Source organism: Pleurodeles waltl, chromosome 4_2 (assembly GCF_031143425.1).
Source record: "Pleurodeles waltl isolate 20211129_DDA chromosome 4_2, aPleWal1.hap1.20221129, whole genome shotgun sequence".
Classification (NCBI taxonomy): domain Eukaryota; kingdom Metazoa; phylum Chordata; class Amphibia; order Caudata; family Salamandridae; genus Pleurodeles; species Pleurodeles waltl.
The window spans coordinates 892,543-919,512 of NC_090443.1; the positions used below are offsets into that span (position 1 = coordinate 892,543).

The following is a 26,970-nucleotide window of genomic DNA, read 5'->3' on the forward strand; positions in this document are numbered from 1 at the left end:
CAAATTTAGTGAATTTTATTTCCCTATATTAACAAAGCTAGCACAATATAAATGTGTCTTAACACCAAATGATATATGTAAATGAACATTAATAGCTGTCCATATCGGCGGAAAAGATGCAATCTATGCAGCATTTGAATAACAATGCCTTCGATAATAGCAACGCAAACTACTAAAACAACAATCTGTAATGGGCTAATTGCATACATTAGTCAGCATAACAAGGTCTCAAATTGCATCGTGCAACAATGAATCCTCATCTAACCTCAAATTAGCATCAGCATGTGGGACTTCATGCAGAACAATTTGGCAACATTAATTTGGAAAAACTCCTAACTAGGGCTCTTATCAAAATTCAGCAGTTGGTTACCTAAAAAGAAAACACAATGCAATTGTACATTTTCCTTTCATATTTACCAAATCCAATCAGCATTCAAGGTAGTCTTCGTCTCACAGGTACCGGATTCGATCAGCATGGGACGGGGCAAAGGGGTAGGGTGGACGGGGCAATTTGCCTCACAGCGGCAAGATAAAACTACTACTTCATGCAAAGGGACGAATCAAAGTTAAAGTCTCTAGGGTGAAAATTAATTAAAGTCTCTTTCTCTCGATTAGAGAAAGCATCAAAGTCTCATTCAAAATGGCGTCGAACATCAATTGGCATCTGTAATGTCCGAAAAAATTACGGCTGTAATGGCTGCAAAAATGGCTATGGCTATGGCTGCTTTCTTCTTGTGCACCTGGTTTAAATAACAACATTTCAAATCCAGTAGGGTCTTCCATTGGAGGGTTCATAGGTTGGCTTCAAATTGTCCAATCAAAAACAACAGTTTACAAGCTTCTACCTAGGCATACATTATCCTTGGAGTCGGGTACGTAAGTTGCAACATATTTTACCAATTAACTCACTTTCAGAGCTTCCATTGTCCGCACCTGCAGATTGACCTTGGAGCAAAGAAGAAGATGCCAGGCTGGCACGAAACCTTAAGATAAGCATGTGAACCGATCTCACTGGAAAAATACAGCTTCAAGCAAGAATACACGTTTAATTAGCACATTAGAAAAATACGAGCATCTAAACCGTGAGACAAGGCAACTAGGCCGAAGCCTCCACTAAAGTTATGCTAAGTTAAAACATTTCAAACAAGCAAATCATGGCACACGTTTACGGTTATGTCAGATTAGTACAATTCTAATACATCACGTTATATAAAGCACGCTTATAAATGTTGGCAAACTACTCTGAGGGCACATTTTGTCCCCGTACAATCTTTATTAGTTCGATTAAAGTCACACTCGATTATTTCAGCACTACGTTTATGCACTAATAAATGTAAAACCTTCATTTCTGCGTCATCACCTCCAGTCACAGGTGTTGTCGGCCTTGTCGCAGAGTGCTCCCAGGGTTCTTCAGTGGTTGCTTCTGCAGGGTCATTTGGCTTCAGTAATTTTTCTGGTGCCTTGGGAGTGGTTTCATCTTCTTTGCCTAATGAACTGGTTTCTCGCCCATTGGTCTCCAGCTCCAGGCTCTCTTCGGTCAAGGATTGCTGTGTTGGGATTCGTTCGCAGGGAGTTGGGTTGGTGGCTGGTGCCTGCTCATCTTCGACTGGGGGTGCCTTTGGCTCCTTCCCGGCCTGTTGTAGTGACGACCAATGCCAGTCTCTCCGGATGGGGCGCGTGGCTGGGGTTGGAACAGGTCCAGGGGTTTTGGTCTCTTCAGGAGTCGGGCTGATCCTCGAATTGGAGGAAATTGAAGGCGGTTCTTCTGGCTCTGGTCCATTTTCAGGGGTCCCTGAAGGGCTTGGATGTTCTTCTCCGGACGGACAACTTGGTTGCCAAATCTTATGTGAACAGGAAGGGTGGAACCAGGTCTCGGTCTCTGTTTTAGATTGCAAGGGACATTTTTCGTTTGGGCTCAGGAGTGGTTTCTGTCTCTTTGGCCCACGTACATTCAAGAGGTGGTCAAAGTTCGAGCGGATCTGTTGAGGTGAGTCATTCCTTCCTCCCAGATTTTTACCCTCCGATTGTCTCTGTTCCATCGTGTGGTTCGCATGTGGGGTCTGCCTGTGTTGGATTTGTTTGCCTCCCAAGAGAATGCGAAGATGAGGTGATTTTGCTCCCGGTTTCATTGCCCTTTGGCTTGGGCGGTGGACGGGATGTCGTGTCCTTGGCCGCAGGGTCTTCTTTATGCATTCCCGCCTTTCCAGTTGCTCTGTGCTTTTTTGGTGAGGGTGCGTCTTCGGAGGGCAAGGGTTCTCTTGATCGCTCTGCACTGGCCACGGGCGAATTGGTTTCTGTTGCTTCGATTGATGGCCTCCGGTCACATGTGGGCTCTCCATCTCTGTCCCTCTTCTCTGGCGTTTCCTTGCCTCCCTCTGGGGTTGTTGCGGTGGTTGCACTTGACGGCTTGGAGGTTGAACGGAGGGGGTTGATGGGCTTGAGGGTTCCGGTCCCTTTGACTTCGACTTAGCTGGCTTCCCAGCTTCGATCCACATTACTGTCTAATGGTCGGCAGTGAAAAGTATTTTTTGCCTGGTGTTTACGTCACCTGGTGGATCCTACGGAGGCGTCTCTGTTTGGGGTGATGCAGTTTTTGCAGTTTTTGCAAGATGGGGCTCAGTTGGGTTTGTCTGTGGCTTCTCTGCGGGTGCAGTGGGTGGCTATTCAGGCTTTTTGGGGTCTGTGGCGTAATCTTTCTGATGAGGGTCATTCCTGTGATTTGCGTCATCTTACATTGAAAACCTTTTTTCTGGTGGCCATCACTTCGGCCTGCTGTTTGGGGGAGTTGGGGGCTTTGGCCTGCTCTTTTCCTTGTTGTAAGATTTTTCCTGACCGGGTTGTTATTTTGCCTGTTCCCTCATTTGTTCCCAAAGTGAATTCCGCTTTCCTGGCTCAGCAGGAGGTTATTCTGCCTGCTTTTTGTCCCGACCCTTCCACGGCTGAGTAGGTTCAGTTGCATTCTTTAGATGTGCGTAGGGCATTGTTGGAATACACGTGGGTGGTTGCTCCTTTCCGTAAAGGGGATTCATTGTTTGGTAATTTTGGTCCGGCTCGGAATGGGAAGAAACCATCCACTGCTTCCTTAAGTCGTTAGTTCCGCTCTGTGATTTTGATGCCTTATTCTTTGAAAGGGGTTGTGGCTCTTCCGGGGATCCAGGGACGTTCTACCTGGGGTATGGCTGCTATGGTAGCTGAGTTACAGGGTGCGTCTGTGGTGGAAATTTGCAGGGCGGCTACTTGGGCCTCTCCTTCCACTTTTGTTCGTCATTACAGACTTGCAGACTTGGGGTGTTTGGAGTCGGTATTGGGTCACCGTCTGTTGTCCTCTATGATGCAATAAGGGGGTACTTTTCTGGTGCCCTGATGTGTTGTGGTTAAAATTTTTGCAACTCAGTGTCCGTCTCCTGTGTTTCTCATGCTACATCTCATTGGTTGGGAAAGGAAGGCGAGGGAGGGACGGGAGGTAATGCATCCATTACTTACCGGTAATGGCATTACTCCAAAGTTTTACTCCCTCGCCTTCCTTTCCGTGCCCTCCCGGTATTGGACGCCTGAGTTGCTGTTTTGGGCTTGTTTCTGTACAGGAGGTGGTGGGGGCGGTGGGGGCCTTTTTGAAAGGGAAGCGAGGGGTCTAGGGGAGGCAAAGAGCCTCATTGGTTGGGAAAGGAAGGCGAGGGAGTAGGACTAGGAGTAATGCTATTACCGGTAAGTAATGGATGCATTAACTGAAACGGTCACTTCTGTGCCCAAAGTGTAGCTGATGGAGCAATACATTATGACAAATACTCACAGTGTTGTGTGTTTTTAGAAATTTTAAAACATAGCCTTATCACAATTTTAAACTCAAGGCAAAGCCTGAAATAACTCTCATGAACCTATATTGGTCACCATGAACACAGAGTTGGCACAGGTGTTTCTGTAGAAAAGCTATCAAAACACTACGAAGTAAAGTGCTTGTACAGAGCTGTATAGCAGGTCTTTGAAGAACGAGAACGCCAATTATTGGTGAGAAGGATGGCCAGCTGTTGATGTATGGATGCCCTTCAATTGGAGAGTTAAGTCAAGACATGGAGCATAGGAAACAGACTTGCTGTTGACGAGCAAGGATACCGTGGCCCACCAATAGCGAGCAACATGACTGTGCCCGGGCAGTACAACGATACTTAATGGAGAAAAGGTGACACAGAGGCACGTGGGTGACACGATATTACAATGTTACAACACGTGTGAGTAAGAAAGAAGTTGACATTAAGAGGTGGCATATGTTTTTGGCACGAAGATGAGAACTGCAAGAAAGAAACACACTTTGGGAGGAAGAAGCCCACAGAGGAGAAGCGAGAGGGAGCTTTAAATATGAGGTTAGGCATTAGCAATGAGGCTGCCATGAGTGAGCTGCAGTCCTATGTATCATGATGCAGTAATGTTGCCATCTTCTCTTTTGGCGCTGGCTTTGACATCAATAAAGATATTTGCATATAATGTGTGCCTCCTGGATTTTAACAAAATCCTATGTTTCTTCTGTGCTAATGCTAGGAAAATCACCATTTACAATTAATTCAAATGAAGCTCATTTACAGTGTCCAGTCAGTAAACCTGGTTTGCTCCACACTCCTGGACCTTTAATGCATATCTATGTATTCGATTTAATGAACTGACCAGCCAACAATTCCAATTGTCTGCTGCAGGCCACCCATCCTCTGTTGTAATACACGTGCCTATGAGTTGAGGCTGCCATTTCCTATACTGTACATATAGTTCGGCTCCACAAGCATGCCAGCTTCTATCTGAGGACCTCTGTGCTGTGTTTATGTTCATGTACCACCATGGATAACATACATTTGTAAGTGTTGCACCAGATCATGTTAATATATATTTTCTGTGTCTCAGAACAATAATTTTAGAAGCGCTATACTCTTGGCATACAAATGCTCAGGAAATACCTATATGTACCTCATGTCCGCCTCTGCTGAAATTTAGTGTGCCTTCACTGACCTCTTGTCAGCGTGAACTTTGCTCCTCCTGCGTAGCACCACCTATTGCTGCTGCTGCCGGGCGCCCTCTGAGCATGCCTGGCTTTGGGTGTTTGAGGCCCTCCTCTACCTGCAGGCACCCGCCACCGCCTTATTCCTGGTGGCCAGTGGTGGCCTTCTGTCTCTCTCCATGCTGCCTTTCTGCCTTTTTTGCTCTTTCTGCCTTTCTTTTTCCTTACTTGTCTCTTTTTGTGCCTCTTCCACTTTCTTCCTTTTTCCTTGCCTTTCCCATTTTTCACCTCCTTCAGCGCTCCCTGTCGTCCCTGCACCTTCACACCCTCCAAGCACCGTGTTTCCCACCCTCCCTCCTCCCAGCTGAGCTACCCCTCCCACCTCTCTCCCTTTCTTAATGGTGGCTGCTGCTCAGTGAAGAGGAAACTTCACTAAGCTCTGGTCAGCATGAACCTCGCTCCCCCCACAGAGCACCACCTGTTGCTGCTGCTGCCAGGCGTCTTCTGAACTTGGCTGGCTCTAGGGTTTGGAGGCCCTCCTCTACCTGCAGGCACCCACCTGCTACTCATCCTTGATGGCCAGTGGTGGTATTCTGTCTCTCTTTCTGCTACCTTCTGCCGTTTTTGCTCTTTTTGCCTTTCTTTTTCCTTTTTTTTCTCTTTTTGTGCTCTTTTACCCTTTTCCCCTAATTTTTGCTCTTTTTCGCTTCTTTCGGTGATCCCCTCGCTCCCCTGCTGCTGCTGATCCTGCGGACAACCCCCTTCCCAGAGCTGTGTTACCCCTCCTCCCTCATCCCATCTGAGCGACCCCTCCCACCTCCCTCCCCTTCTTAATGGTGGCCGATGTGCCTTTGGCGCACCAAAGTCCAGCCCATCTGTGCCCGTCCGTGCCTGTGCTGTGCCCAGCGCCACGGACCCTGGTCCCTGCACCATCCATCAGTATGACGCAAGCACCATGCACGCCCTCAACTCCAAAAGCTCCACTGCCTGCCATTGCGCCTCGCCCAAGGACACTCATGGCCCGTTCTTCTGCTGTCTCTGCACCTACACCTGTCCACGCACACTAAACTGCCCCCCCCAAGGTACTTTCACCTTATACCAGGTCCAGGTATCCCCTATTAGTGAAGTGTAGGCAGTGTCTAGAAGCCAGGCTCTCTAGAAGTAGCTGTGGATGAGAAGCCAAGGCTTATCTATGAGACAAAGCTCATGGAATACCGCAGTAGTCAGACAGCACTTACACACATGAAGAAAAACACTGAGTGTTACAAAAATAAAGGTACTTTATTTTAGTGCCACAATACCAAAAAGTACTAGTTCGGCAACCCTCCAGTAGGAGGTAAGTAACACACTAAATATATGCACTAGTTATCAGCATTAGGCATAGGAATTGATAGAAAACAGTGCAAATGCAGTTAGGCAATAGTGACCCTAGGGGGAGCCCAAACCATATACTAAAAAAATTGAATGCGAACACAGGACCCCCACCTAGGTAAGTGAAACATGAAGAGGGGAACTGGGGGTACTAGGAAACCCCAAATGTAAGTACCACAGTGCCCCATAGCGACCAGAAGGAAAGGAGTAAATGACTTGATTTTACCCAAACCACCCAAAAGGAAGGAAAAGAAGAAAATGCAACATCCAGGCAAGACTGCAAGAAACCAGCGGTGGATTCCTGAAGCCCAGTAATCACAGAAGAATCCAAGAGGAGTAGGAGCTACTACCCACCCAGCTGTGGATGCAGGAGTTGGTTGACGGTGATGTGAAGGTCAGCACTGCAGCCCTGGAGTCGCTGAAGAGTTCCTGAGGGATACAGACGATGTTTCATGCTGGAAGAAGAATTGCAGTCGGGTGCTGGTGCAGGAATTGTAGCAACAAGCCTTGGCAAAGGCAGATGTCGCAGTTGGCGGAAAATAGAGCTGCCGAGGACCAACAAGGCCCAGGAGGACTCAACCCAGGAGGGGAAGCCAGAGGGGACCCTCAGTGACACAGAGAACCCACATGAACAGAGGCAGCACCCACAGGAGTCCCACAGGATGGGGACACAGTAGTCACAGAAGAGCCCACGCAGCACAACTGGAGAAGGTACCCATGCCGAGGGGAACCACGCAGAGGGCAGTGCATCGCAGAAAGGAGTGCGGGCGGCTGGAGCTACACGTAGCCTGAAGATATCTTGGAGGAGATGCAAATAAGCCTTAGCAGCTGCAAGAGACGCTGTGCAAGGGGGTACTGTCTTGCTTGGAAAGGCAAGGGCTTACCTACACCAAAGTTGGACAGCTGGCAGAGAGGAAAAACAGCACTACTCCAGACTACCACCTGTGATGCAGGATCCACGCAGCTCAGGATCAGAGGAGATCCACGCAGCCGGTCGTCATTGCAGTGAGTGCCTGCGAATGCAGGGGAGTGACTTCTTCACTCCAAGGGAGATTCCTTCTTCCTTTTCAGGCAAACTGAAGGCTTGTCGCCTTCAGAGGATGCACAGCCGGGGAAATGTTGCAGAAGCTGGAAGGAGCTGTGGAAATAATGTTGCAAGAAGAGTCTTCCTTGTGAATGGAGATTGTCGGTTCCTGGGGATCCAGTCACGGTTCCAGTGGCTAGAAGTCAAACTAAGGTTGCAGAGGACTCCTGTTGGAATCTTGCAAGCCGAATCCGAGGACCCACCCAAGAGAGACCCTAGATAGCCATGAACGGGGGATTGGTCACCTAGCCAGAAGACCACCTATCAGGAGGGGGCGCTGAGGTCACCTGCCTGCCCACTATGATGCTCCCAGAAGTTCTTGCCAACCTTGGATTCAAAATAGCAGAACCCAGGGGCCCTCTGGAGGAACTCTGGGCACCACACCTGGGGTGGTGATGGACAGGGGAGTGGTCACTGCCCTTTCCATTACCCAGTTTTGTGCCAATGCAGGGACTGGAGGTCCCTGAACTGGTGTACACTGGTTTATGCATGGAGGGCACCAAATGCGCCCTTCAAAGCATACCAGTGACTTGGGAAGGCTACCCCTCCCAAGCCATGTAACATCTATTTCCAAAGGGAGAGGGGGTTACCCCCTTCTACCAAAGGAAATACATTGATCCGCCTCCCTGGAGCTGTTCAAGCAGCAGGAGGGCAGAAACCTGTTAGCTTTGGCTGCCCAGAAAGCCCCAGAAGGCTGGTAGGTGCAATGCTGGGGGTCCTTCAAGGAATCCCCAGAGTGCATGGAATCATACTTCCAATACTGGCAACAGTATTGGGATATGATTCTGACATGTTTGATACCAAACATGCCTAGGTTCGGAGTTACCATTATGTAGCAGAACATAGGTAGTGACCTATACCCAGTACACGCATAAAATGGCATCCCCGCACTCACAAAGTCCATGAAAATGGCACTGGAGTTTGTGGGGCCACCTTTGCTAGTGCAGGGGTGCCAATGCACACAGGTACTTGCACTCTTCCCTCTGCACTAGGCGGGCCTGCCATAGGGGTGACTTATAGTAACCTGGTTCAGTGACCTATGGTGAAAAAGGGTGCATGCACCCTTTCATGCAGGCTACAATGACAGGCCTGCAGTACACTTTGCATGGGCTCCCCATGTGTGGCATAATATATGCTGCAGACCATGGGGATCCCCTGGAACCCCAATGCCCTGGGTGCCTGTGTATCATGTACTAGGGATTTACATAGGGGCACCAGTATGCCAAATATAGGGTGAAAATGGTGCAAGTTACCAAGTTAAAAGGGAGAGAGCACAATCACTGGGGTCCTGGTTAGCACTATGCCAGTGAACACAGTCAAACACACAAAACAGACAGAAAATGGGGGTAACCATGCCAAGAAAGAGGGTACTTTCCTGCACATGTCCTCACCTCAATGAACCTCCCTATGCACTGAGCAGGACACATCCTAGACCCCGTCTTCTCCACTGGAAGCCTCATCGCCTTCTCACAAGCCTCCAAACTCCACTGGACCGATCTCCACTGCGTCCACTTTGTCTTCACCGTGACAGACGAACGGCACCACGCCCACTGCCCCCTTACAGAAACTAGATCAAGGTCACTGAAGCTCAGCTTACCACCGCTCTCCACCTCTCCCCACCACCAGACACCACAGAAGCCACACCAATGAATCACTGACTGCACCAACACCCTAGACTCCTAAGGAAATCCGCTTGCAATCAACACCACAGGAGACCCAGCTGGTTCTCCCCCAAGAATCCAAAAACGCATGCAGACGACTTGAGAGAAAGGAGAGAAGCAGTAAAAGCCAAACAGACCACAAACCCTTCAAAGACGCTATCACATCACACCACCAGCACATATGAGCAGCTAGAAAATTGGCCATTCAGGAGTGAATCAACACCAGTGCACACAACAGCAAGGAACTTTTCATCATAGTCAAGCAATTTACGAAACCTGGCATGGATACCACCGACATCCTGCCCTCCCAAGACCCCGGCAACTTGCCACCTTCTTCCGCCGAAAAATACATGACATCTATGAGGGATTTGCAAGCAAAGGTTCCCCCCCCACCCACTAGCACCACCACTGACTCCAGCCACCAAACGATCGGGAACCACTGGACCCTCCTCGCCCCGGAAGACACTTTGAAGCTCATGAATACCATCCACTTTGGGGCATCCTCGGACCCATGCCACCACAACATCTTTAATCGAGCCGGCACCACAATTGCACCTGAACTATTCTGCACCATTAGCGGCTCCATTAAGACTGCCATCTTCCCAGATGCTTGGAAACACGCAAAGATAAACATGCTACTGAAGAAGCCCTCTGCAGACCCAGTGGAACTGAAAAACTACAGACCAATCTCAGGGCTCCATTTTCAAGCCAAGTGCATTGAAAAATCAATCAACACACAGCTCACCGATTTTCATTGTGATCAACCACAGCACCAAAACCACACTCCTAGCAAGCACGGATGACATCTGCACTGTACTGGAGCGCAGTGAAACTGCAGCCTTCAGCTTCATCGATGTCTCTTCTGCCTTCAACACCATCTCCCATTCCATCTTGTGCACCAAACTACACAACGTCGACATCCGCAGCAATGCCCTGGAGTGGATCTGGTCCTTTCTCACCGGCCAAACCCAGAAAGTCAGGCTCCCACCTTTCAGCTTGAAGTTGACAGAAACCAGATGAGGAGTTCCCCAGGGCTCCTACCTTAGCCCCACCCTCTTCAGCTTCTACATGACCCCGCTTGCTGGGATCGTCAAACACCACGGGCTCAACATTGTACCATACGCTGACGACACACAGCTCATTCTCTCCCTCACCGATAAACCATCAACAGCCAGAGAGACCTTTCACAATGGAATGAAGGCAGTCACCGACTGGATGAGAGATAGCTGCCTCAAGCTCAACTCAGACAAGATGGAGATTCTCACACTGGGCCCCACTACTACTTCATGGGATGACTCCTGGTGGCCAAGTGTTCTCTGAACTGCCCCTTCTCCTACCGACCACGCACGCAACCTCCGCATCATCCTCGAATTGTCACTGTCCATGACCCACCAAGTCAATGCTGTCTCATCCTCATGCTTCCACACTCTCCGCCTACTCTCGAAAATCTTCAAGTGGATACCCATCGACACAGAAGGACAGTCAGGTAGGCACTCGTCAGCAGGAAACACAACTACGGCAACACACTCTGTGACGGAATCAACAAGAAACTCCATACTAGACTTCAGAGAATACAGAACTCCGCAACCAGACTGATCCTGGACATCCCTCGCTACAGCCACATCTCTGCCCACCTGAGAGACCTACCCTGGCTCCCTGTCAACAAACGCATCACTTTCAAGCTCCTGAAACACACCCTTCACAACATCTGGCCTGCCTACCTGAATCACAACCTCACCATCAACACACCCTCCAGGCAACTCCGCTTTGCTCAACTGGTCCTCGCTACCATTCACAGGATCCGGAAGAATATGGCTGGAGTAAGATCCTTCTCCTACCTTGCCGCACAGACCTGGAATACAATGCCACTCCACCTCAGGCAGTCCCCCTCGCTGGCTCAGTTCAGGAAGTACCTCAAGACCTGGCTCTTCGACTGACCCACAACCCCCAGCTAGCGCATTGAGACCCCCGGGTGATAAGTCACCCTTTAAAAATGCTGATTGATTGATTAATTGATTGAGTGTGCCTGAGCCACGGCGGCGTATGAGCATTATCTAGAAAATGTTACTCTATTGTGTAAACAATATACCTCTGCATTGGGGTACAATACGGGTCTTCTACAGTACAGTAGTAACTTCATTGCAGATATACTGTACTTGCATTAAGCTCCCAAATCAGGTTTTCATGGAATAATTGGGAACTCAGCACAATGACAATGCCTTGATCCCCCAGCACACTGTGTGCCTGGAGAGGTGGGACTCAGCACAGGTGCTAAAAGCTCAGGCAGTAGTCTGCAGTGCGGTTCCAACCGGTGGATTCCCTGCATGCTACACCACCTACATTGCTGCTGGCGATTCTGCTAGGGTGAGACTCAGTCCCCCAGCACACCATGTACCTGTAGGCGCCGGACAAAGCACATGCGCAAAAAGGCCAGTGGCAGCCCACAGTGCGGGTTCCAAAAGGCGGATTCCCTGCCTGATACACCGCCTACATTGCTGCTGGCTATTTGACTGGGGCAAAATTCGGTCTCCCAGCACACTGTGTGCCTGGAGGGGTGGGACTCAGCAAATGTGCTAAAAGTGCTGGCAGCAGCCCGCAGTGCAGGAACCACCCGGGTGTGCTCCCGGGTGAAGACCGGGTCAAGACGGTCACATTCAAAGCCATCATAGCCCAGACGAGGCTGGGCTATGCCCACCCCCTTGGTTCCTGCTGATCAGAGGTACATCTCTCTTGAAGTGATTTGCTGTTAGCGTGCTGAATTGGTCACAAAAGCCCAGTAAGTACTGAGTTATTACTACAGCACCTAAACAAGATGTCTTCACCATCAAGTAGAATTAATGCTTTTCCCTGAGGATACTTTTACAGGCCAATGCAATCCTTAAATAGTCCTATGGTCATGAATATGATGGTCCTGGTCAGCAGCTGTACAATATCCCCACCAAGAACTCTTTTGAAGTGCTTGCTTATCTGGATGGTCAAGATTGACAGTGCATGAACTCTGCAATTAGCACCTCAGAAAAACCATTGAAGGTTGAAGATCCACAGGACAAGTGATGAGGAGCACTAGTTGTTCTCCCCATCCTGGTCTTTCCTAATGCATAAAGCACTGCCCTCAAGGATTTATCTTCATTGGCGAACAAGTGCCACAGTCTGTTGTCGGAACCTGACTTAGAGCGTTTTCCTGGAAGACAATCGCAGAACAACTCTCTTGGTCTTCTCAACACATTATCATGGAACATTACTGGACTGAAGACCAAAGTAGTGGCTCTGATTCCTGTCACTTGGAAAGGCACATATATACAAAGGGGGATTGTACAAACCCAGGCAATTGCAGACCAATAAGCCTCCTGGACATTCTACATAAGGTCTGTGTGAGACAAATATTAAGTAAACTTTCTAACTGGATTAATGACATAGACGTTTTGACCCTCTATCAGGCAGGGTTTAGAGGGAAAGTTAGCACCAGGGACCAAGGCCTAAGGCTTATTTTAATTGCCTGGAAGTGCACTAAACTGAGAGATGGCCACTTATACATAGTCTTTGTAGATCTTAGGAGTGCTTTTGATTTGGTACCCAGGGGGTTGTTATGTGCCTCATTAAAGAATTGGGCATTCTTGATTCACTGATCACTCTGCTAATGAGATTGCACCAGGATAATTATGCCCAAGTCTGCTGGGGTCTGCAAGGGCAACTGACCAACCACATCCCGACACGTAGGGGGGTGAGACAGGGGTCCATATTAGCCCCCCCACTCTTTTCCCTCTTCGTAAATGATGTTATAGGATCTTTACTTAATGGCAACACAGATGCCCCCAAGCTGGGTGGGACCAGCGCTCCAGCTCTTTTATTCCCAGATGACACTTTAATTTCCCAGTCTCCTTTGGGCCTGCAGCTATTATTAAGAATGTTTATGTTTATGTATCCAAACATCTGGAGATTAACTCTTCAAAGACAAAATACATGGTAATTAGGCCCCGCAAGTCCTTTTGTGGTGCCATATGCTTAGAAAAGAGGAAATTGGAACGTGTTTTCAGATTTGAATATTTGGGCATTATGTGAGACATTAGGGTATTTTGGTCCCCACACAATAAAAAGTGGAGGGCTGTGCTCCAGAACCAAGTGCAGCTATTTATAAAAAACACTTGGCATCACTTACAAGAGCTGTACTTCCCGCCATGGAAGGTTATGATCTAAAGGCCCAACCTGCAGCCTTCTGTGGCACTGAAATCTGTGGGCACGCAAATACTCTGTCATTGACTCTGAGCGAGAACACATTTGTTTGCTCTCTCCTGCACCTTCCCAAGACTACCCTGCTTATTCCAGTGTTTTTCGGTATAGCACTCAAAAGGGTGAGCTGTACTGTCCGGTTAAGACTGTCTTTATACTGGATGAGGCTTTGGACTGCAGAGGAGCTTATGCCCCACAGAAATGCTGAGAAGGAACTGCTAGCCTTAGACAAGAATATTACTTTTCCGTGGTTTAGAAATATTCAACAATGGGTCATAAGACTGAGCCTTGGTATCTTCTAGACAGATCCGGAAGATCTAACCACATCCTCTAAAAATCAATTGACACTCCTTTACTAGGATTACATTTCAGCTAGTTACCTCCACAACCCTACTTTGGGGAGATTATCAGAAGATTTCTTGTCTATTAAGGATACTTCCTACAATGAGACTTTCTTGAATATGCTACAGCTGGCAAAAAGCCTGTATTTGAAATTCTGCTATGGCTCTCTAGAAATAGGGTCCTTTACATCTGGGTAGATGGCAGGAAGTCAACAGACCCTACTGATACATGCCAATATGCTGTTTGCTTTCCAAGGAAAACATCAGCACATGCTGTTTTTTGTCATGCCTATGCAAATCCAAGAGCCAACTCCAGGAGTTTCATACTGTGATTCGCAAGGGCTTGCAAATGGACCTACCTCATTAATATTTATGAGGTAGGTCGCAATTTGCGAGCCATTGTGAATGGCTATAATCCCAGGGATGGTGGCCTGCTGGGCTCAGCAGACCACCATGTCTGTGATTACTTTTCAATACAGCAATAGTTTTTTGGGGGGTTTAAATGCAGCCTGTTTTCCTTAAAGAAAAAACGGGATGCGTTTAAAAATGTAAAATGAAAAGTTTTCTTTTCATTTTTTAAGAGTAGGCTGTGGTCCATGGGACCACTGCCTGCTCTTAAAAAACGTTTTTGCATGCATTTACAAAAGGGAAGGGGTCCCTTGGGGACCGCTTCCCCTTTGCAAATGGGTTACCACCAATTTGAAATTGGTGGTAACTGTGATTGTTTTGCGACCGCATTCACGGTCCCAAAACAATCATACATACCTCTGCAATTCGGTATTAGGAAAGTATGCCCTTGACACGCCCCTTCCTAATACCGAATCAGTATGTAGTCGCAAACCCAATTTGCGATTCGGTAACAAGTTACCGAATCGCAAAGTGGACATGTTACATACCACAATGCATACCACAATACATCTGGCCCTAAGTCCTTTTATCATTTCAAACAAGTTGTGATCTTATAGGCTGCACTAGCACTTTACCATGAAGGCTGCTGATCTTAAACTGTGAGATCCTCGGTCGCTTAAGCCATTTCTTGCATCGTCTAAGTGTTTTATTGTTTTGCGTTCAAGCACCCTAATTGGCAAATTGCTTCATTGATCTTGTTTATGTAGTTTGCCACCGAGCTGTTTTGGGTTGCCCATATGCTTGGAATCTGTTCCTGGTGTACATACAATTTGCTGATCTCAGCTATTCATTCTCCTGGCTTCTACTAATGATCGTCTATTGCATGTTTCCACACCACAGGTCCAACATTGCAGTTGAGATTGGGAAGAGCTTCGAGTCTGTCACTGTGCAGCCTTGTAACAGTAAGTTCTGCTTTCCAGAGTTGTGGCTCCTGTATTCCTTCAGTTATCTTCAGATTGTGGGCTCATGATGACAAGTTCTTCATCTTCAATGAAGATCTTTAGACCGGTCTTCTCTTATTTTTTTTGTGCATATTGTGTGCTAACATCTATTGACAAATGGGATAGATTATTCATTTTACGGTCTCTCTCCTGTCAGAAAATGGCATTTGAAAATGAATTTCAAAATATATATAAACATGTATAAATGATTCCTCCAAAATCCATTTCAAGAAAATTCAAATTTATCTTAACCGGTTTCTGTCTGTAAGCAGTCAATGTTTAAACAAGTGGAAGCAGCAACAATTCACTGGACAAAGGAGGAAGGATAAAGTGCTCAGATTGATTCACAATCTGTCCACAAAATGGTCCGAACTTTACTTCAGGGCTGGCTTTAGGGCAGTGTGACTGATGTGACCGGACTGGGTGCTGACCTGGCGAGGGGGTGATGAAGTGGGGGTGGGGTTGGGAGGGGGGGTTGAGGGCTGAGGGCTGGCTGTGTTTAGCAATAACTTACAAAACAAACATTTGTAATGCAATGGGTCTTGCATTACGTCGAGTTAGAGCTATTAGAGTTGTAAACTCCTAACCGGACTTCTCTTGACACATTAAATGAAGAAGAAAAAAAACAAACATGATCTTGCTGTGTAAAACACAGTGCGATCGCGCTGCGAAGTAAAGAAAAAAAGTAGTTCAGAAACCATAAGGAAAACATGGAGCCTCGTATCTTTCCAGTAGTCGGTGCTCTCGAGGAGGGTTAAACACCAGAAAAGGCATGACGTATGCATGCCTTTCATGAATGAAAACAAGCGGATTTTAAAAGGCAAGCCCACGAACCAATGAAAGTAACTGACGTAACATGGGCGTGGTTAAAATCCCCCTTAAAGAGAGATTAGAAGAGGGACGGAGCGCTTTGCACTCGCCCCTAAAAAACACCTGCTGCAGAGTTCCTTGTGTCCAGCTTTCAGAAAGCAATAAAAATTTCAAGATAACTTGGGATTAATGTTCGAGAGATCGGAGATTTGTCTAGTGGCAATTTTGACTTGCCATAAAGTAGTGTAGAGTGTAAATATGCCTTCTGCAAAGAACATGTACCATGCAGATCACAGATCTGTGTTTTATGTGGCTACCAGGGTGGATTACTGCTTTTGTCACAAAGTTTTTTACTGCAGTTCATAAGATGCAACCCTAATATAGTACAGTGGCGGTTACGACCTGTCATCAAAGAGCTGCATGCAAACTGCATAAAATAGGTTAGGACATTGTTTTTTCCCTGTCCTTCATGATCTATTTCTAATTTTGCTGGGTCGATATACATTATTACTAAAACCAGCCTTTACCGGTTCTGTAAAACAAATTAAATGTATGTAAGAGAGGGTGTATGGTAGGTGAGGGGCACTTCTGCTAGGTGGTAGTGAGGTAATCAATGGAGGAGGCCATGGGGTGGGGGGGCACAAAAAATTGTTGCACTGAGTGCCACCAGCGCTAAAGCCGACCCTGCTTTCATTTGTCTTGTCGCAGCAGTTGACAAAGATTCAAGCTAGCGATTAGTTAGCAGGACATCCTCAGACACTTGTGTATTTGGGAAACACTGGGCAATAATTCCATAAAGGATTTATATATATATATATATATATATATATATATATATATATATATATATATATATATATATATATATATATATATATATGTATATATGGGCTGCAGTTATCAAATGTAATCAAAAGGTACTGCTATCATTAAATAAAACTTACTATGACAGACCACAAGTCCTAAGTAAGCTGAAAAATATTAATTGGGCTCATGTAGGAATATCGTAATTGCATGAGCAGAGGTGCCCCAACAAACTCCAGTTCCAATGGAATAGACTTCGTAAGTGCGGTGAAGCCATTTTACCTGTGTACTGGCCACAGGTCACTAACTTAGTCCAGCTTACTTAATTGTAACTCCAAACCTGGGCATGTTTGGTGTCAAACATGTGAGAATCATTCCCCAATTCTGTTGCCAGTATTGGTTGCCTGATTCCATGCACTCTGGGGGTTCTATGAGGACCCCCCAATATTTCTGTTACCAGTCTTCCAAGCTGCTGCACCCCCTCAGACAAGTTTCTCGGCCTCCTGCTGCTTTACCAGTTCAGACATGGTAAGGCAGAACAAAGGCTTTCCTGTGGGGAAGGGGAGGCAACACCCTCTCCCTTGGAAATAAGTGTTAGTAGGCTTGGGAGGGGTAGCCTCCCCAAGCCACCGGTTTGCTTTAAAGGGCATGTTTGGTGCCCTCCTTGCATAAACCAGTTTGCAGCAGTCCAGGGACCCCCGGCCCCCGCTCTAGCACGGAAATGGACAAAGGAAAGGGGAGTGCCCACTCACCTGTTCATCATCACCCCTGGGGTGGTGCTCAGAGCTACTCCAGGTAGCCAATCGATTCTGCCATCTTGAAAACAACATGTGCAGAGGCCCCTGGGAGCATCAGAGTTGCCAGGTCAGGCAGGTGACGTCAGTGTCCTCCTCTGATAGGTGGTCTCAGTGCAAGTGACCAAAGCCCCTTTTAGAGCTATTTAGGGACTCCCTTGCGGGTGGGTCCCCAGATTCGGCATCCAAGACTCCACCAGGACTCCTCTGCATCGTCTACTTCTGCTCCTGGCCACTGAAACTGCAACTGGACACTTCAGGAACCGACAAGACTGCAACTCCTGAGACGAGTTCACCTTGCAACATTGTTTCCCTGGCTCCTTCTAGCAACTGCAATATTTCCATGGCTGTGCATCCTCTGGGGTCAGCAAGACTACAGCTGCGCCAAAAAGCAAGAAGGAATCTCCCTTGGAGTAAAGGAGTCGCTCCCCTGTATCTGCAGGCCATACAGCAATGACGTCTGAATTTGTCAATCTGCCCTCCTCTGGAACAGCATGGACCCTGCAACACAGGTGGTAGTCTGGACTGGTCCCCTTGGTCCTCTCTGCCCTCTGTCCAGTTTGGGAGACAGTGAGCCCTTGCCGCTCCTTGCAGGACAGTACCCCTGTGCGGCACAACTCTTGCAGCAACCAAGACTTGTTGTCTCCTGCTCCAAGGGATCTTCAGGCTCTGAGTAACCCTGGCCTCCAGTACTTCATCCTTGCAAGGACAGCCTCTCCTCTGCTACTCCAGCAACATGGGACTCCTCTCCAGGTGTGCTGACTGAGCCTCATTGCAACTTACTGTGCTTGCTGCCAGTGAGTTGCTTGTTGGGGCTGCGACTGCTTCTGCTTCTGCTGGCTCTTCTGACTTCTGAGGATCAGCCCGGATTCCCCTCCAAGTGTCGAGTCCCCTAGACCTTTTTGGTCCTCTTCAGCCTTGCAACTCTTCTTTTGCCCCATCTTGCATTTGCTAAGGCTTGTTGGTGGTTCTCCTAACCACTGACCATCTGCGACCCGGCTACCGACATGGGACATAATCTACACATCATCTACACAGCTCCAAGGACCTCTCTGATGCTCCTGGACTCCACAGATGATCTTTGCCTTCCCCCGTCGACCACAGGGCTCCTGCCCCATCTGGACACTCCATCGTGGACTGGACTCTGACCCCTTTTTTTGAAGGTCCTCTTCTTCCAGAGTGCGCCTTTGGGTTCCTCTGGTCTGGTCCTGTTCTTGCACAATCCATTTTCTAAGTCCTGTTGTTAGTACTTAGGAAGACCAGGGGCCAGATGTAGCAAAGGATTTGCGCGTCGCAAACTGCGAAAATCGCCGTTTGCGAGGCGCAAAAGCCTCTTTGCTATGCAGAAATGCATTTTGCGAGTCGGGATCGACTCGCAAAATGCATTTCCGAATCGCAAATAGGAAGGGGTGTTCCCTTCCTATTTGCGAGTCGCAGTGGAATGCAATTCCATTTGGAGTCGCAATTCCCATCCACTTGAAGTGGATGGTAACCCACTCGCAAATTGGAAGGGGTCCCCATGGGATCCCTTCCACTTTGTGAATGGACCCACAAATATTTTTTCAGGGTAGGTAGTGGTCCAAAGGACCACTACCTGCCCTGAAAAAATACCGAAACTAAAGGTTTCGGTTTTTTTGTTTAAGTGCAGCTCGTTTTCCTTTAAGGAAAAAGGGCTACACTTAAAAAAAAAAAACTGCTTTATTTAAAAGCAGTCACGAACATGGAGATCTGCTGACTACAGCAGGCCTCCATGTTTGCGAGTGCCTAGACTCGATATGGGGCCGCAATTTGCGACCCACCTCATTAATATTAATGAGGTGGGTCATTGTGACCCCATAGCGAGTCTCAGACGGTGTCTGAGACACCGTTCTGCATTGCAAATTGCGACTTGCAATTTGCGAGTCGGAAGGACTCACAAATTGCAAGTCGCAATTTGCAATTTTCCTGCATCTGGCCCCAGGTGCTTACCTCTGCTCTCCTGGTCGCTGGAGGTCACTAAGGTACTCGCCTCTTGGTGTCCCGAATTCTCCCAACTCCCCTCTAACTACTCCATATCCTTGGGTGGAGTACTTGTTTTTGATTTCCACTATCTTAGTATATCGTTTGCCCTCCCCTGGGGCACCTCTGTGTGGTTCTTTCAGGTGTTATAATCTGCTGTATGACTGCTGTGGTATTGCAAGTGGTTTGCTTTGCACTCCTCCTAGATAAGTCTTGGCTGCTCATTGATAGCTACCTCTAGAGAGCCCTGGCTTCCTAGACACTGTCTTAACACAAACAGAGAGTCGGGGAGAGGAGAAAAACCAAAACCCCATACTGTCTCCTCAGAACAAAACCATAAACACAAGAAGTATGGGGTGTTGTATGGGAACCACTGGCAATGAATTTACCCTGGACCCTTTTATCTCAAATTTTGAGATTTGTTTAGCATGCTGCATACAGCTGTGCGGTAAGGGAAATTTTCTTTACGGACTAGGTGGTCTCACACACTATATAGTGTCTTGCTTCATCATATGACCACCTAGCCCCATCCGGGTAGGACAGTGCCACCTGGACGGACTCAACCTCACCATTAAAAGAACTGGGAGGTAGTGCAGACATTAAATTTATCTAGATAGATGTGGGATCAAGTTGTGCTACAGGACATATAAAAACATCTAGTCAGTCACCTGTGTAATAGTACACCTTTATTTGTGGTGACTGCTGGTGAGGCTGAAAACAAGTGATGTTACACCTATTTGAGAATACTGGCTCAAAGGGTCACCTATCTATCAATTAATGGCCAACATGTTTCTGCCCACTACTAAGAGCCAAAGGAGGTCTAGGGGCATTCTTCAGGGCCTAGGATCCCTAAATATCATGCACTACAGATGCAGAGAGAAAGGCTGCCTCAGTAGGAGGAGCTCCGATGTTAGTAATAGAGAGGAGGGCCTACCTGTGGAAAGCTAAACCACAGGGCCTAAGTAAAACAAAAACAAAAGAAAACAATATTGCTTATACAGTTTCGTCTAGGTGTAACACAGCAAACTACAGCACACAAGGATGTGACACGGCAAACACAAAGTCATGCAATATCAATGTGAAACAACATTGTTATAAATCTTAGCAACAGAACCATTGACACAATTGAGTCAAGAGCTCTCAACAAGGGACTAGGCTTTGTCCCAACCCCTAAAACAGACCTGTTCAAAACTAGAACTGAACTGGCGAACTTCTTCCGCAAGATTCGCCCAAAATCAACTTTCTGTCCCACTACGGGACAAATGCCACCGGAAGTCCTAGCTTTTGAAAAATCTGTATCCCAGAAGATTGGAGGTCTACAGGAATTACCCAATAATACCTTCCGCAATATGAGCTTGGATATGAGCTCGGAAGAACTAGTAGCTCGGAAACGATTGACGTCAGATCCCACAATTGTGATTAAACCAGTAGATAAGGGCGGGGCAACTGTAATTCTACTGCAGCAGATCTACACAGATGAATGCTTACCTTTGCTGGGGAACACAAAGCACTACAAACGCCTGTCTAGGGATCCCACATCAGAAATCCAGGAAGAAATTGCCTTTCTGGTCTCTAGGGGCTCCCTAAACGACTGGCTGGAGAAGCAGGAAGCAGCAAACTAACCCTAAAGTGCCTTATTTTTACATTCTCCCAAAGGTACATAAAGAAAAAAAAAACACCTGGTAGACCCATCGTCTCCAGGATTGGCTCCGTCCTGAAACCCCTTTCACAATTTTGTGATTTTTTTCTACAACCTGGTCAAACAAATTCTAACTTACTTGAAAGAGAGATGTCTTGAATTTGCTAGACGCCATGCCCTTCGATAAAACTACTGAACTCCTATTCACACTGGACGTAGAATTTCTCTACACTAATATTCCCCAGGAAGCTACCCTGGAGGTCATCTGCAAACAGCTGGAGGAGTCGAGAGGTGACTCACAGACACCTCCAGAATTTATACTAGATTTGGAGAAAACCTTCTATCTACAGATACATGGGACATCGATGGGTAGCACCTTTGCTCCCAGTCTGTCCTGTCTATATATGTATGTATATACATATGTATATATGTATGAACACCCCATACTTCTTGTGTTCCTAGACACTGTCTTCATTCACTAAAAAGGGTTGCCTGGACCTGGTATAAGATGCCAACACTATAGGTGTCCACCACACACCAGGCCATCTTCTTACAAGTACCCTGTGGCAGGGCTGTCAAAGGACACAGCAGAGGGAGTATTATTCCTAGGACCCATGCCTTTCACAACCCTACGCTCTTGCTGCAACACTTATTTATGGATTTTAAATTAAGCCTGCCCTGTTTAATAATGAGAAGGCAGCTAAGACATCCACCATGTCATCTCTTTTCCTGCAGGATATCATTTGTTAAACTTGGGAAAGGGTGCTTGTCCTATGGGAGCTCTTCCCCAGAAGTTGTTGACCAAAGCTTGTGCCATGGGGTACAATTTTGTAGGAGTTTAGGCACTGGATAAATTACAGTGTTGCACAGTGCCTACTATAAATTTGTATCTTTTTGCAACAAGTAATGTTTGCACCAGTCATTTCAAATGCAAAATGTAATTGCAACAGATATGAATTACTAAAATCTGATGTACTTAACTTAATCTTAATGTAATCCAGCCTCAAATGAACCCCATGCTAAAGTGTAACATTGCCATAGCCAGAGACATGAATAGCTAACAAGAGACCTTACGCACAAGAAAGCAAAAGTGGATAGTTTTGGAAAATTGTACTATAATGTATTGTAAACACATTTGTATTGCACTTACTGACCCTGAAAAGGGGTTTGAACACTTTTACGCTGGGAAGCAGTGTGACTGGTTATTGTTGATTATTGGGGTATGTCTTGGGCTCTCAAGGAAATCAGTGCATATCTTTCTTCCAGTTTCTTTGTAGTAGATTAAAATATAAATATTTTGGAGTGATCATTAGTTGGGGGTGAGGGGTAAGTGAGTTCATGCTTGTGGTTTGTGGGACAAATAGATGAGATAGAGGAGATTAGATGTTTTTAAGCTGCAAAGGTATGACTTTCCAAAGAGATGTTTGTTTTGTATGCCAAGGTGAGGTGTTGATCTTTGAAGTGAGGTGAGGGCCATTTGCAGAAATACAATAATATTGATTAAGTCAAACGTAAGTGACTTAGAGTATGCTGATCTCAGAAAGATGAGGCATGCAGACGATGGAAAGTAAGGGGAGGGTCAATCAAAAACAAGCATTTGCAATGCAATATGTCTCGCATTTGCTTGCATTAGAGCTACTGGCATTGTAAATGCATAACTGGAATTTTCTTGCCACATAAATTGGTTAACCCTGCAGCATAATTTAGGGCCTGATGTATCATGCATTTTTGCGATTACAAATGGCCCAACTGGCCGTTTGCGTTCGCAGAAATGCATTTTGGTATGTATGAATCCTATTTTGCTATTCTGTTACTTGTTACCGAATCGCAAATTGGAATTGCGGATACATACCGATTCGGTATTAGGAAGGGATGTGTCAAGGGCGTCCCTTCCTAATACTGAATCGCTGGGGTATGTAGGAATGTTTTGTGACCGAAATTCATATTTTACCACTTACTTCAAGTAGGTGGTAACCCATTTACAAAGGACCCCTTCCCCTTTGTAAATGCATGCAAAAACATATTTTAAGACTCTACTCTTAAAAAATGAAAAGAAAACTTTTCATTTTTCTTTTTTAAACGCATCCTGTTTCCCTTTAAGGTAAACGGGTTGCATTTAAAAAAAAAGATTGCTTTATTTAAAAGCAATCACAGATATGGTGGTCTGCTGAGCCCATCAGGCCATCATCCCTGTGATTGTAGCAATTCACAATGGGATGCAAATTGTGACCTACCTCATGAATATTAATGAAGTAGGTCGATTTGCGAGCTGTTGGGAATCACTAAATGAAACTCCTGGAGTATCATACATTCAAATAGCGATTACCAAATTGTGATTCGCAAAAATCGCAATTAGGTAATCGTTAGGGGGAAAATTGATACATTTGGTGCTTGGTCCTCTCTGCCATAGAATTCCAGTGGCCCTGCATATAACGAAAGCACTTATATGTACCTTCTTCCTCTATCTGCAGCAAAAAATGAAAATATTGCCATTATTTATTATATTTTTTAATATTATTGTTTTGGCTCCACCCCCCCCCCCCAGCCCCCAACTAGTGTGGGGACTCAGAGATGACCTAGACAGAAAGAGCAGGTCTTGCAGTGAGTTATGGGCACAAAATGTTGTAAAAGGAATGCCCTGCAAACCGACTGCAGTGAATATTGTAGTATCTTGACTGTAATGCTCAGAACAGCCCCTAGAGAGCACCACTATAAAAATAACATTTGTAAAAAGCATTGTCGTGTAACCATGCAGTCAGCCACTAGAAGGAATAACGACATGAAAACGGAATGGCAGAAAATAATGCAGCATAACCATACATGTAGCTGCTAGAGGGTGTAGTGCCTTACACATTTTCAGGCCTACTGCAATACTATTACAAACAAGGCCCTTACAAAATAAACTACTTCCAGCTGTAAAACAAAAGCTCCAGCCATGAGACAGCTTAAAAAGACACTGAATGGTGGGAGATGTTACTATTTGGGGGGTCTGAGCATGTTGATGGTGGTTTCATTGTCCTAGGATCACCACACAGTGAGTTATGGGCAAAAATGTTTTTTTAAAGGAATGCCCCCAAAGCATTTTGGGGCCATTTTCCGAGTGCAGCGAATATTGTAGAAACTTGACTGTAATGGTCAGGACAGCCCCTAGAGGACACCATAATAAAAATAGCATTTGTAAGAAACATGGTAATGTAACCATATAGTCTGGCCCTAGAGGACATAAAAACATGAAAACAAAATGGCAAAAAGTAATACAGTGTAACCATACATGTAGCCTCTAGAGAGCGTAGTGCCTTACACATTTTCTCCAGCAAATATTTTGAAAAGATCTCTGGCAAAGTACCCCCTTGAGGGGCCCGTCAGGCATTGTAGTGCCGGCCTGTCGAGGAGCATGGCCAAATGATGAAGTATGTCACCTGATGGTGAGTAAGGGCCCTTGTTCCAAGTACATAATGCCTGCAGGTACCAGCTGACTTCTCCCCAAATTGGTAGTGAGGATCCGATTTTCCTTTGGAACTATGCTTCCTTTTGTGTTTTATATGATTGGGGAGAGTGATACACAGGACCATATAAATTGCCCCTCTCTCTTATTTCCTTTGTTGCCTCAAAGCATTCCCAGATAAGTTTGGCGGATGGCTGAACCTAATTCAATCAAGGTTATTTAGAACAATTTTTAGATTGACAAATTCTACAAGGGAAACCCAAATCAGTCTGGATTTTGGCCTTGTGGAGCAAGTTCTGTCCCAGGCATCAAACCTGCTAAAGATGTGATTCAAATTGTTTTAGAAAAACAAACAAAAAAAAAAACGCAGATGTTGGGAGTTTAAGCTTCATTTTGGCTTGGACCTGACTAACTCATACACCACGCCATGACACACTGCTATTGAGAAGACCATAATGGAACTCAAAATGGTTCACCGTGATCCTAAGACCATAAAACTAAAATGTTTAAAGCTTCGGATTGGGCTATTTGATATAGGGGAAGTGGCCCCTTGGTGGAAACATGCCTGCCTGATAACTCTTGCTGCTTCTGTGCCTAACCTAAAGAATCACTAGCTCATGTCCTATGTGTTTGTTCTACCTTCAAGTAAGAAAGAAGACTGCTGCTCAAACCACTTTTCAGGGAGTTGAATATCCTTACTTGTCAGGAGGCTAAGTACTGCTTCCAGAGAATAGACTGTAGACTCGCAGTGAGATTCTCTAAATTAATGGACAAGATTGACAAGAGAGTCGGCTAGTGGTAGGAGGCAGTCAGCAGTTCCCGAGTTCACAAGCGATAAATTCCGTCCCATGCACTTAGCACTTATTTGATGATTTCGAGATGAGATGTCAGTTTAGTCTATGCTGCCCGTGCATTGCTGTCAGCAGGATCACTTACATTTTAACTGTTCATTTATACTTTTGATATATACGTATTGCATACTGTTCTTAACAAACTGAGACTTGTATTGTCTTCTCTACCCTCCAAAAATTGGCAAATTCTGTTGACTTCAAAGAGACCACTAGTCCCAGACACCAGACTGTGCCCTCCTTGCTGAGAGGAATTCAAAGGACAACTTTTTCTGGGAGAGAAGCTCCCTTGGAACCGCCCATGCACTATTAAGAGCAATTGTGCAAAATGTCAATGAATAGAGAAGGAGCAATGATGAACACAACACATCTCATGTTAGGGACGTAAAGCAGGCCAATGCGGCACACATAGCCCCTCTCCTCCTCCAACCTATGAACATCTCTTAATCATGGGAGTCTCCGGCCACTCACCACATTCTACAGGGAGGCCCCATCTTTTTCCGTTATGCCTTTGACCCACGTGTGAGATTTAGCCCTGCCACCACATGCACGCTAAAAGAAACTGCAAAGGCAGAGATGTTCGCTCTGAGGAGGGGTGAAGAGGAGTGTTCGCAGTTCACAAACAGTGCATGCTTGGTACCCTCCTTATTTTGAGGCTGGGAGAGTTCCTAACATCTTTGGAGGAGATACACAGCAGCCGGGTCCATATGAGGCCAGTTCAGAGCAGCAGCATGTTCCCACCACAGCAAGCACTGTCAGCACCATGCTTCGCCCTTGTGACTAAGATGCACTTCAAGGAAGAGCTCTACCTGTTTGAAAAGATGGTGAACAAAACCCCAGTCACTACCCCTCCTCTGAAACGGTTCTGAACCAGTGTACCCAGGATACGTCCTGCAGTATTCACAATATAGGGAAATTATGACACGATGACATTGGTAGTTGTGTGCATTGTGAATCTGCTGACCAGCACCTATAGGACAAAGTCACCAGTGTCACAAATCTCCACTGGCTGTTACTGACGCCCGGGCAGGAGAAGGGTGGCTTTGAGAACATAGGATGCAGGCAGTTGGCACCATGACAACCTGAGCCTACAAGTGCATTTTAAACAACATCTGCTGCACCATGCATGAAATGTCATGTGCACAAGGGATGGAGGAAATAGTGGCTTGTGCACTGAGCTGCCTGGCACCAATGACAAATGCTGTAGTGTGTGTCACAGCGGAAACCGTGTGATCATACATGATGATGGGGAGCGAGGCAGGGCATAGTCAAGATAAAATGTGACTCAACTTGCTTGATGTGATGATGAGTGCTTATGATACACCTCACTCAACTGCTGTTACCGTTAATGAGACTGATGTTGAGCCGGACCCCAACCCAGCTCACTCCAAAGAGGGGTCATTCAATGCACACAATGAGTCCCACACTGCAACTCAGCCTGTAACTTACAGCACTGCTGTAGACCCCACCACCATTACTGTGAAAACCAGTACAGCACACAGAGCTAACACTGGTAGAGGTACTGCACTCTTTTTTTCAAGATCTGTTTATTTCCATTTATCATTAATACATAAACGAATCATCATTTTTAGCAATCGAACCCAATAGAAAAGGATGA

At 46.3% G+C, this 26,970-nt stretch overlaps 1 protein-coding gene across 2 annotated transcripts in view; it reads left to right on the forward strand.

Moving 5' to 3' along the window:
- The window catches only part of LOC138292018 (NXPE family member 2-like), a 250,316-nt gene that overhangs the window by 141,601 nt on the left and 81,745 nt on the right, over positions 1-26,970 (forward strand). For both annotated transcript variants that reach the window (XM_069230332.1, XM_069230331.1), the window contains exon 4: positions 14,914-14,975. In XM_069230332.1, the coding sequence (XP_069086433.1) occupies positions 14,914-14,975 (62 nt within the window). The remainder of the gene's footprint in view (positions 1-14,913; positions 14,976-26,970) is intronic.